Genomic DNA, 13231 nt, shown 5'->3' on the forward strand with positions numbered 1-13231 from the left:
ATTCTTATGCCTGTTAATTCCAGGACTTGGACAGAACTAACAGGATGGGGGGTATATTTTCCGGACCACAGGCATGCCAGTCATTTACTGATGCCACTGCTTTCCAGATTATTCATGTGAGTTCCCGATAATTCAGGTGCGATTTTGCGAACACGTTATACCTAACATTTCTCATTTGTGACTTTTGAAGTTAGGAGGGACGAGTGTGCTAATGAAACCATTTGAAACGCACGACTAAAATTGCTTATTTTTAATCATCTGTCTGTTCTGAGGAGACGGATAGCTTGAGCGAGACTGCATATATTCTGCAGGCCCCGGTTTAGGGTCAAGTGAAGTGGTTACAGAGATAGAGCATGGAGGGATTCATAAACATGGATCAGAATTTTAAAATTGAGGTGCTGTCAGGTGCTAGTATAGGTCAGCAAAAACTTTATGGGTGCACAGGACTTGGTGGTTGAGAAACCATCAGCAGTGCTTTGGCTGAACACAAGTTTGCATGGGGGTAAAGATGGAAAGATGACCAGGCAAGAGGTAATTGAGCTTGATTGCCTTTTAAAGAGATTCTTATGCCTGTTAATTCCAGGATTTGGACAGAACTAACAAGTAATACATGCACAACCAGTTTTCAGTACAGGGGTGACGGTGGTATAGTGGTAGTGTCGCTGGACTAGTAATCCAGAGACCCACGATAATGATCTGGACCAATGTTCGAATCCCACACGACAGGTGATGGAATTTAAAACTCAATAAAATATCTGGAACTAAAAAGTTTAATGAAACCACTGTTGTCATAAAAACCCTACCTAGTTCACTAAAGAAGTCTGGCCGACATCCTCCAGACTCACAGCAATGTAGTTGACTCTTAAATGCCCTCTGAAATGGCCTAGCAAGCCATTCAGTTGTATTCAATCGCTATGAAAACACAAAAGAAGTGAAACTGACAGACCACCCCACAATGACAACAACAAACCCAGCCCTGTCGTCCCTGCAAAGTTCTCCTTACTAACATCTGGGGACTTGTGCCAAAGTTGGGAGAACTGTCTCGCTGACTAGTTAAGCACAGCCTAACATAGTCGGTGTCCCGGACACCTGTCTCACCGGCAGGGCAGACCCAGCAGAAAAGAATCCTCAACATCAATTCTAGACCACATGAAGTCCCATGGCTTCTGATTAAACATGGGCAAGGAAACCTCCTGCTGATTACCACGCTGGCCACTCTGAGCTGATGAATCAGTATTCTTCCGTGTTGAACGCCGCTTGGAGGAATGCTTTGGTTGGGGGACTTCAATGTCATCACCAAGAGTGGCTCGGTAGTACCACCAGTCCGAAAGGACATAGCTTCTAGACTGGGTCTGCAGCAGGTGTTGAGGGAGCCAACAAGAGGGAAAAACATACTTGACCTTATCCTCACCAATCTGCCTGCTGCAGATGCATCTGTCCATGACAGTATCAGTAGAAGTGACCACCGCACAGTGGAGACAAAGTCCTATCTTCACATCGCGTTGTATGGCACCACCACCAAGCCATACGAGATAAACTTCGAACAAATCTAGCAACTCAAGTCTGTGCATCCATGAGGCACTATGGGCCATCAGCAGCAGAATTGTATTCAAACACAATTTGCAACCTCATGGCCCGGGATATCCCTCACCCACTCTACCATTACCCAAGCCAGGGGATCAACCCTGGCTCAATGAAGAGTACAGGATAGCATGCCAGGAGCAACATCACATTTAGCGAAAAATAAGGTGTCAAACTGGTGAAGCTACAACACAGGACTACTTGTGTGCCAAACAGTATAAGCAGTAAGTAATAGGCAGAGCTAAGCAATTCCACAACAAATGCATCAGATCTAAGCTCTGTAGTCCTGCCACATCCAGCCGTGAATGGTGGTGGACAATTAAACAACTCACTGGAGGAGGAGACTCCACAAATATCCCCATCCTCAATGATGGAGGAGCCCAACACATCTGTGCAAAAGAAAAGGCTGAAGCATTCAAAACAATCTTCAGCCAGAAGTGCTGAGTGGATGATCTAACTCGGTCTCCAGCATCACAAATGTCAGTCTTCAGCCAATACAATTCACTTCAAGTGATATCAAGAAGTGGCTCAAAGCACTGGATACTGCAATGGCTCTGGGCCCTGACAATATCCTGGCAATAGTACTGAAGACTTGTGCTCCGGAACTTGCCGAACCCCTGGCCAAGCTGTTCTCGTACAGCTAGAACACTAGCATCTACCCAGAAAATTGCCCAGGTGTCCTATAGACAACAGGACAAATCCAACCCAGCCAATTACTGGCCATCATCAGCAAAGTGATGGAAGGTGTCATCAACAGTGCTATCAGGCAGCACTTACTCAGCAATAACCTGCTCACGGACATTCAGTTTGGGTTTTGCCACCGTCACTCAGCTCCTGACCTCATTACAGCCTTGGTTCAACATGGACAAAAGAGCTGAATGCTAAGGGCGAGGTGAGAGCGACTGCCCTTGACATCAAGGCAGCATTTTACGGAGTATGGCATCAAGGAGTCTTAGCTAAACTGGAGTTACTGGGAATCATGGGGAAAACTCTCCAATAGTTGGAGTCATACCCAGCACAAAGGAAAATAGTTGGGGTGGTTCGAGGTCAATCATCTTAGCTCCAGGACATCACTGCAGGAGTTCCTCAGGGTAGTGTCTTAACTATCTTCAGCTGCTTCATCAATGACCCCCCTTCCATCATAAGGTCAGAAGATGTTTATGGATGACTGCACAATGTTCAGATCATTCCTCAGATAATGAAACAGGCAGTGTTCAAATGCAGTACTATCTGGTCAATATCCAGGCTTGGGCTAACAAGTGGTAAGTTACATTTGCGCTACACAAGTATCAGGCAAAGACCATTTCCTGCAAGAGAGGATCTAACCACCGCCCCTTACATTCAATGGCATTACCATCACTGAATCCCCTACAAACAACAATGGGGGTTACCATTGGTCAGAAACTGAAATGGATGAGCCATATTAATACTGTAGCTACCAGGGCAGGTCAAAGGCTAGGAATCCTATGACGAGTAACCCACCTCCTGACCCCCACCCAAAGCCTGTCCACCATCTACAAGGCACAAGCCAGGAGTTTAATGGAATACTTTCCATTTGCCTGGATGTGTGCAGCTCCAACAACACTCAAGAAGCTCAACACCATCCAGGACAAAGTAACCTGCTTGATTGGCACACCTTCCACAAACATTTAAACCCTCCACTACAAACGGTGGCAGGCATGTGTACCATCTACAAGATGCACTGCAGTCACTCACCAAGGTTCCTCAGAAAGCACCTTCCAAACCCATGACCACCACCATCTAGAAAGACACGAACAGCAGATACCTGGGGAACCCACCACCTGGAGGTTCCCCTCCAAGTTACTCACCACTCTGACTTGGAAATATATTGCTGTTCCTTCAGTCGCTGGGGTAACCTCCTAGATCTACACAATGGGTGTACCTACACCTCAAAGACTGCAGCGGTTCAAGAAGGTAATACCACTACCTTTTAAAGGGCAACTAGGGATGGGCAATAATTGCTGGCCTAACCGGCAACACCCATCACCTTCTGAAGGGCAGCTAGGGATGGGTAATAATTGCTGGCGACCATATCCCGTAAATTAATAAAAAGAGTGGGTGATAACCAGCCAACATTATGGAGGTTGAAGGAGGCAATCTTGGTGATGTGGCTATGTGGTTTCAAGATGATCTCGGAGTCAAACACATCACAAACACTTAATACTCTGGCTCAGCTTCAGTCACTAAGGCGAGAGATAGAAATGGTGGTCAAGGAACAGAGTTTGTAGCATGCACCAAATGTTGGCCGTCCCGATATTTAGTTGGAGGCATTTGCTGTCCATCCAATTCAAAATGTTGGACAAACAGTGACAAATCTGAGACAAGGGAGGTGTTAAGAGATTAACGGTGAGTCTTGGAAAAGATGATCTTCTTAAGAAACAGCATTGACAGTGATCATATGACAGACTTTAGACTTTCTCTTTCCTCCTGGCTGAAGCATTTTCATTACAAAGCCAGTCACAGAACAGATGTATGTACAGATGCAACTGAATAAGCAACATGCTTTACCAAAATTATTAGGATGGACAAATCTAGTGAGATATGTTAAACTTCAACTTAGTAATCGAATAAGAAGCAAGAAGAGGAGAAAAATGTTTTATTTAAAGAAATTGAAAATGAAACTCTTGAATTAATTTCTTTCAGGACACAATTACACAAAATCGTGTTGTGATCTTTTCCAAAACCTCATGCCCTTACTGTGATATTGTAAAGAACATATTTACAGACCTGGGCATTCCTTACAAAGCCATTGAATTAGATCTCCGGAATGATGGTGTGCATCTCCAGTGTATTCTTACTGAAATGACTGGTATAAAGACAGTAAGTCTATTAGAGTTCTATATACTGTAAAAAGATAAGACAAAGGAATTAAAGATTCAAATATGGGGTAGGAAGTTGAAAGGTAAATATACTAAAAGATAATCAAGATTTATTTAATCTAGCACATTCAATTCTTTGCTTGAGCCAGGATTTCTGTTGTTGAAAAGGTTAAATGTAATTTTACTCAACTTAGAATATATCCTTTCTTTAGAAATCTATTTTACAGGGCCCTGTATCATTGTGTGATATGCTATGTATCATATAGATCCACTTTAGTTCTGATATTAAAATAATGGTTTTCCAAATGTTTGAACATATCTTACCCCCTTCCAATTTTCCACTCTTTTGTGAACACACTAACCCACGATGTGGTAAACCTCCATCAAAGACAATACATCTCATGCATCTAATTAGAGCGGCTGATTATTACATTTTTTTAAACAAGTTTGTTCAAACAATGTTGTTCATTATTGAAAGCTTGCTCAAATACCTCACGATTACTCCTCTCCTAACATAATGCACTCAGCCACCAGAATGTTTTGGATCTTTGGTGTACACACTCCCATGTCAACTGGGGCAAGTTATATACAAATCTAAAAAAATCTCCAGGACTACAAATCAAGGAGGCACTGAGGACTATATTTAGCAGAAAAACACATGCAAGCCGCAGCACAACCATTCCTCCTCTGTCTGTTGAAGTTTATCTGTCTTCCTGGGCAGGAAGAATTACAATTCCGAGAGGTAATTTGCAGTAGACTGCCGAGGCCCACTCCCTCCTGTTGTCTCACAGCACATCTTTAGCCTCTTGCAGCCACCCCTGACACCACTTGCAGGAGGAGATGAGGAGGTGGGGTCAAGGAAGGGGGAAATATCGTGGAAACAGAGAGAAAAATGTTAACAAAAGAAAGATCAAAATAAAGGGGAAAATATGCATGAGTGTGTTTGAGGAACTAACTCCTTTCGCAAAGTTGTAGCCTGGGAAGAGGGAGAGAAAACTGGAGACCTTCCATTTGTGCATAATGTTACTTGTTATCAACAAATTTCACACAAGCTTTTAAAGTATGTGATGCAATTCATATTAGAGAATGGAGAATATAAACATGGAAATTTAATAAATATACAATATTAGCTTGTAACCCAAATTACTCAACTCTTCTTATTTTCCTATACAGGTTCCAAAAGTGTTTATAAATGGGACGTGCATCGGTGGTGGTTCAGACACTGTTCTACTCCATTCCAAGGGTAGACTACTGGCCATGGTGAATGAGTGTGGTCCAAACTCTGCCATAGAAGGAATTTGCATCCTTCTTTGATGCCAAATAGAAGCATCATTCCTTGCTCATCATTACTTATGGAATAAACTGGCAAATTAAAATGCATCCTGTTAAAACTGATTAGCAAGATTTGTTCTAAAATCAAGTGATTTTATCATAAACAAATTTGAATTAAGAAAATTCAACTTCGCATGCTTCTGTCCTCACTATGGAGGTTGACCATTTGGCCCATGCTGAACGAAGAGTTTAGATCCCTTCAAAGTCACTATGATCACTTTCGTGGACTTCCTAAGTTCCAGAGAAGTACTAGTAAAAGCTTGGAAGCTGTTGACCTGCCTGTGAGGCTGCTTGGGTGGTGTAGCTTTATGGAGAGATATACAAGAACAAAAAGGCATTAAATGTCAGAGCATTAAATATTTGTCCTAACACTTTATTTCAACTGGATTAAAGAATATTAAAAAAACAATTGTTTGTGTATAGTTAATGTAAAGGCAGTTAACAATAATATTCATAGTTGTACAGCACATTGTATTTAGTTTAATATGTGGTGTTAGTGATTAATTGCCTTTTCAAGTAGCAACACCAAGCTTCATGGAAAGAGCAGCTCTAGAAATGACACAGCAATAATCTGTTTTAACCTGCCAATGCTACCTGGTAAATTCTGCCACTAAGTACATGGAGACAGATAAAATTCCAAAGTTCGGTGTGACATTACATTGGCAATTACAAGAATAAGTTAACTTTAACATGTTTTAGCTTAATATGCATAGAGATTTGCTCAGAAAATCTTGTCAGCGGCAACAACTGTTTTAACCAACCCATATGGTACAGATTTTAAAAGTGTCAAAACTAAATTTGTAATCTATACAAAATCAATTTGTCCTCTAGCTTTATTTAATACAATACTTTTATTTTTTTAAAATAAATTGAGAGTACCCAATTATTTTTTTCCAATTAAGGGGCAATTTAGCGTGGCCAATCCACCTACCATGCATATCTTTGGGTTGTGGGGGCAAAACCCACGCAAACACGGGGAGAATGTGCAAACTCTACACGGACAGTGACCTAGAGCCGGGATTGAACCTGGGACCTCGGCGCCGTGAGGCAGCAATGCTAACCACTATGCCACCGTGCTGCCCTTCATTTATTACTTATCAGTTATATTTAAAAAGTTACTATTGATCATTTTAAATCAGCTAGAAATACAAAAAGATTACTTTCCTTGCAAACATTAAACTGAGAAAACCACAATCTCACAGTTTTCTACATTTTCTACACAAGACAGTGTAACAAATGAGGTATAATTAACACACTTGTATGTCAAAAGAATAGGTGAAGGGATGTGTCAGTGTAGAACCATTTAGGAACTTGCACTTGTATCTTACACAAAGGAAAATAACTCCCCATAGACGGTGACAATTTTATATTGGGTTATTCAGATGTGGCAAACGCAAAATAAGAATTTTAATAGTTTACTGGTTTCTTTGGTCAGGTTCAAAATATTGCAAAGGCGCAAGATAACATTCGCAATTCCAAAGCCTTTTATCAATCATTTTGAAAACAGACATCACCACCCCTGCACAGTATAATTTTCTTCAGCAGAAATCAGGCAGCTAACAAGACATTGTGTAGAATCCAAAAGCTGAAACTGCAAACTGAAGCACAGGGATACCTGCAAACAAAAAGCCAATTGCAAGACAAAGAACAGGCAAGCCTGGAATGTTCGTACACAATCCATTGAGCACAAGTGCAACTAGTTATGAACAACAAATAGGAAGAATAGGTAAAAGCTAATATGTTTGTCTATGCAAATAAAATAGATCATTGACTACCCTAAAGACAGCAGAGTAACCATTAAAAACAGATGAGAAAACCCAGTGATTTGTATCAACTGCAAAAGTGAATTGTAGAACAGGTGAACAGAGTTCAAGGCCTACAAGCTCAATTTTCACTTTCAAGAGAGTAGATGCAACTTCTGCTATTCTGATACGTTAATGTGAAACGTCTCGAGATGTTATTACTACATTAAATATGATATATATGCAAATTGCCATTTATGGCCAAATCAAAATTGAAACATAGATTGTGACACTGAAAATTATCACATTTATTCGGAGGCAATTCTGGCAAGAACCTAAGAAGTAGAGCTATGGACCCTTGAACTTGTTCTGCCATTCAATAAGATAATGGCTCAATCTTTACATAAACTCCACTTTCTCATCCCTTCCCCCAATTCCCTGAGTGCTCAAAAATCTATTATTCTCTTAAATATATTAATTGATTGCACACATGACATTCCTCTGGGGTAGGCAATTCCCAAGATTCATAACTCTCTGAATTAAGGAATTTCTCTTCATCTCAGTCCTAAATGGCCAACCACTGATCCTGGGACTATGACCCTTAGTTCTAGACCTTCCAGTGAGGGAAACAGCCTCTCAACATCTACCATGTCTAGCCCTCTAAAGAATTTGAGCAGTTCAACTTGGTCACCTCTCATTCTTCTAAACTCCAGAGAATGTAGCCTGTTCTATTCAATCAATCCCCTGGGGCAGTTCTTCATCCCAGAAATTAATCTGGTATACCTTAATTGTTCTCACTCTAAGTATATCTGTCCTAGGTAAGACCAAAATTGTACCCAGTACTCTAGGTATTGTCTCACAAAAGTCCTTTGTTATTGCTGCAATATTTCACTCTTCTTACACTACAGCAATAGAATAATAATAATATTTATTAGTGTCACAAGTAGGCTTACATTAAGACTGCAATGAAGTTACTGTGAAATTCCCCTAGTCGCCACATTCCGGCGCCTGTTCGAGTACACTGACGGAGAATTCAGAATGTCCAATTCACCTAACAAGCACGTCGGGACTTGTGGGAGGAAACCGGAATGCCCGGGGGGAACCCATGCAGACACAGGGAGAATGTGCAACTCTGCACAGACAGTGACCTAAGCCTGGAATCGAACCAGAGACCCTGGCGTTGTGAAGCAACAATGTAACCACTGTGCTACCGTGCCATATACTATCTGCCTTCCTAATTTCCTGCTGTACCTGCATGTTAACATTGTGATTTATGTACAAGGGCATACAAATCCCTCTGAACATCAACATTTACTGTCTCTCACTTTAAAGACAAAACATATTGCTTCTCCATTCTTATCAAAGTAGATAATTTCACACATGCCACGTTATCTTCCACCTGCCACATTCTTGCCCATTTAACCGGCCTAATTCATTTGCAGTCTTTTTGCATCTCCTCACAGTTTAAGTAGAAATCGTAGAAATTTACTTCCCCACTAACCTTTGTGCCATCAACAAATTTAGATATATTACACTTCATCCCTTAATCAGAGTCAATATTGTAAATTGGAGTGAAACTGGCGAAAAGACATGCTGGATTCAAGAGGGCCAAAGCGTTGCTTTAAGGATGGCAGATTAGATTTGGGGTGCTGTACCCAGCGAAACTGTGGGTGACTTTCGAAGACAGGGAGTATTATTTTGAAACTCCAGAGGCGGCCAATGACTTTGTTAAAGAGCGTAAACTGGGGAGAACTGAACTTTGATGTGAGACAGAAGAGTTGGCACAATAGAGTTCAGAGGATATGGGCAGTGTGGGGATTAGAGGGTGTTTTTGTTTCTTCCTAGGTGGAGTGCTTTCATTGCGACAATTATTTGTTAAGGGGGAATAAGTTTGTATGGGGGTAACGACCTTCCCACCCCCCCTCCTGCTGCCTGTGGTGTTTACTTTTTGCAGGAGGTGACCTGTGGTTTTGAATGCGTCTTTGGGTGGGGGAGGGTGAGGTCCACAGGGAGCTGCTTACACAGATCGAGGAGGAGATGGTGAGGGGATAGAGGAGGAGCCTTCGGGCATGAGCTGCCACGTTGGCAGGTAATGCTGGTAAACGGAAGTGAGGTGGAGGAGATGGCCACGAGGGATGGCGGGGGGGAGGCGGTTGCGACGTGGCAGTGTTGAAGAAGAAGCGTGGTCATGGGCAGAGAAGGGGGCCATATTGGGTGGGCCCGGTACAGGGCAAAAATGAAAGGGCACAGAGTTAGTAGAGGAGGATGGCAGACAGTAGAGGGGAATGGAGGCGCATGCCTCCGGTAAGGCTTAGAACATGGAACGCGCGGGGGCTGAATGGGCGGTGAAGAGATCTTGGGTCTTTGCACACTTAAGGAGTCTGAAGGCAGAAATCGTCTTTCTGCAGGAGACATGAGGGATCAGGTCAGGTTGAGAAAGAGATTGGTGGGTCAACTATTTCACTCAGGGTTTGGCACAAAGTCACGGGGGTGGCCATTTTGCTGAGTAAAAAGTTGGGGTTTGTGAGTGCGAAGGGGTTTGTGAGTGTGGAGGAAGTGAGGGACCCAGGTGAGAGATATATGATGGTGAGCGGAGGAGTTACAGTGGACGCCAGTGGTGCAAGTGAATGTATATGCACCGAATTGGGATGGCATGGGGTTTGTGAGGGGCTTGCTGGGAGCGATTCTGGACTTGGCCATACATCAGTTGATTATGGAAGGAAACTTTAATTGTGTGCTGGAACAGAGGGTGGACAGGTCGAGCCCAAGGTCAATGGGAAGGTTGTGGATGGTGAAGGAGCTCGGAGGGTTTATGGAAAGGATGAGAATGGTGGACCCATGGAGATTTAAAAACCCAGAGTGGGAGGGAGTACTCCTTCTTCTCGCATGTGTATAAGGTATCCTCCAAAATTGATTTTTGTGTGGTGAGCTGCGAGGTGCAGGTGGGGGCAATGTACGTGGTGCCAGTTCCGCCGTACGTAATCTCGGACCACACACCACATTGGCTGGAGGTTCGACTTAGTTCGGGACGGCAACAGAGGCTGGGATAGAGGTTAGTTTCGGGGCTGTTAGTGAACAGAGCGTTTTGTGATAAGGTGCAGGCGGTGATTAAGGACTACGTGGAGTTGAACTAAAATGGGGAGGTATCGGCGGTGACATTCTGGAAGGCATTGAAGGCGGTTGTCCGGGGGATATTATCTCGTTCAAGGTGCACAAAGATAGTAAAAAGGAGAGAGGAGTACGAACAGGCAAGATAGTAGAGATTGATAGGGAGTATTCGAGGGCCTCCATCACGGAGGGATTGACGAAAAGGAAAAAGGTTACAGGGACAGTTGAACAGGTTGACGACGGGAAGGGCGGTTGGGCAGCTACAGAGGGTGAGGGGAGTGCAGTATGAATATGGAGAGAAGGCAAACCGCATGTTAGCCCATCAGCTAAGGAGGCAGGCCACATCCAGGGAAATCCTGAGGGTACAGACAGGGGCGGGGGACGTAGTGTCGGAGTCTGGGAAGATAAACGAGGCATTCAGGGGGTATTATGAGGAATTGTGGAGACTGGGGGGTGGGGGGGGGGGAAAGAGGGGAACATGGGGAGGTTCTTAGACAGGCTAGTATTTCCACAGCTGGATGAGGAGGAGACAGGTGCTAGAGGTGCCTTTTGGGCTGAGGGAGGTAATAGAAAGTATAAGATGGAGGAGGACGGGAAGGCCTCAGGGCCAGACGGTTAACGGGCGGAATTTTAGAAGGAGTTTGCGGCGGAACTGGCACCACACCTTCTGGGGGCATTTTAGCAAGGTGCAGGAGAATGGGGAGCTGCCAGAGACAATGACACAGGCGTCAATTACGCGAATACCAAAGGGGAGGACCCTTTAGAATGTGGGTCACACAGGTCCGTATCACTGTTAAACACGGACATAACAGTGCTAGCTAAGTTGGTGGTGGGGATGGGGCGGGGGGGGGGGGAATAACGCATTCTGGGGGTGGTTGCAGAAGACCAACTGGGTTTCATAAAGAGCAGGCATCTCTCGATCACATAAGGCGTTTACAGAATGTGATCATGACCCCATTGAGAGGATGGGTACTGGAGGTGGTGATGTGCATGGCCGTGGAGAAGGCATTTGATCAAGTGGAGTGGCAGTACCGGGTCGAGGTCCTGGGAAGATTTGGGTTTGGGCCAATGTTTGTGGCATGGATGCATCTGCTGTACATAGCTCCGGTGGTGAGTTTACGGACCAATGAAATGAGCTCAGAGTTTCGTGTTGCATAGGGGAACGACTCAGAGGTGCCCACTGTCGCCGCTACTGTTTGCACTGGTGATAAGAGCCCTTGATGATGGCCCTTAGGGAGTCAGCAGAGTGGCAGAATAGGAGAGGGAGCATCGGGTGTCACTGTACGACCTATTATATGTGCCCATTGGAGAGTATGGGGAGACTAATCAGCCTATTAGAGGGGTTTAGGGCTTTCTCAGGATACAAGTTGAATGTGGGGAAAAGTGAGGTGTCCCTGGTGAATACGTCAGGTCGGACAGCCAATTTAGGGGGGGGATTACCATTTAATGCAGCCAGGGATAAATTTAGGTCTCAAGGATCCAGATGACGGGAGTGGGCGACGCCACATAAGTGGAACTTAACAAAGTCAGTGGAGGAGATAAGGAAGACTTTGGGAGGTGGGACAGACTGCATCTGACATTGGCTTAATTGGTGAAAATGAATGTCCTGCCAAGGTTCTTATTTATATTTCAGACGCCCCCCCATTTTTATTCCAAAGGCCTTTTTTCAGAAGTTGGACACAGTCATTTCGAGTTTGTATGGGTGGGAAAGGTGCCAAGGGTGAAGAGGATCCCACTGCAGAGGCAGAGCAAGAAAGGTTGGTGTTACTGAACTTGCTGCATTACTCTTGGGTAGCGAGCATGGAGAAAGTGAGGTGGTGGTGGGAAGGAGAGGGTTTAGAATGGATTAGTACAGTATAGAGGAAGAGTCCTGAAGGGGGTCCAGCTTGAGGGCCCTGGTGATGAGGGTGCTGCCTCTGGGACGAAGGAGATATAGGAAGAGCCTGGTGGTACAGTCCACAATACAGGTGTGGAACCAGTTGAGGAGAAATTTTAGGATAGAGGGAATATCGGTCTTAATGCCATTGTGTGAGAACCACGGGTTTAAGCTGGGGGGACGGACAGTATGCACAGAAAGTGGAGAGACGTGGGGCTGGTGAGGATGAGATATTTGTGTCTGAAGCATAGTGGAGCTGAGGGAGAGGGTAGAGCTCCCGAAGAGAAGTGAATTTAGTATTTACAAGTAAGGAACTTTGCATGGAAGGTGTGGAAAGAGTTTCCCAGGTTGCCGAAATATGCTCTTTTGGAACAGTTACTGCTTCCGGATGTGGAAGGAGAGGTAAGGATTGGGGACATATATGGGTAGCTGGGAGAGCAGAGGGGTACGCAGGTCATGAGGATCAATGAGAAATTGGAGGGAGAGATGGGGGGGGGGGGGGGGGGAGATAGGTTGGGGAGTGTGGAGTGAGGCACTGGGTAGGGTGAATTTAAAAACATTTAAAAAAAAATTTTTTTTTTTATAAGAGTACCCAATTATTTTTTCCAATTAAGGGGTATTTTTTAGTGTGGCCAAACCGCCCATCCTGCACATCTTTGGGTTGTGGGGGTGAAACCCACGCAGACATGGGGAGAATGTGCAAACTCCACACGGACAGTGACTCAGGGCCGGGATTCGAACCCGGGTCCTCA

General features: G+C 44.2%; 1 protein-coding gene across 3 annotated transcripts in view; it reads left to right on the top strand.

Annotated features, from left to right (window-relative positions):
• glrx2 (glutaredoxin 2) overlaps positions 1 to 6159 on the top strand; it is a 51979-nt gene extending 45820 nt beyond the window's left edge. For all 3 annotated transcript variants that reach the window (XM_038794884.1, XM_038794885.1, XM_038794886.1), the window contains 3 exons: positions 24 to 116; positions 4246 to 4422; positions 5595 to 6159. In XM_038794884.1, the coding sequence (XP_038650812.1) occupies positions 24 to 116; positions 4246 to 4422; positions 5595 to 5735 (411 nt within the window). In that variant the 3' untranslated portion in view covers positions 5736 to 6159. The remainder of the gene's footprint in view (positions 1 to 23; positions 117 to 4245; positions 4423 to 5594) is intronic.
• Positions 6160 to 13231: the final 7072 nt, after the last annotated feature.

This window comes from Scyliorhinus canicula, chromosome 4, assembly GCF_902713615.1.
Source record: "Scyliorhinus canicula chromosome 4, sScyCan1.1, whole genome shotgun sequence".
Classification (NCBI taxonomy): Eukaryota; Metazoa; Chordata; class Chondrichthyes; order Carcharhiniformes; family Scyliorhinidae; genus Scyliorhinus; species Scyliorhinus canicula.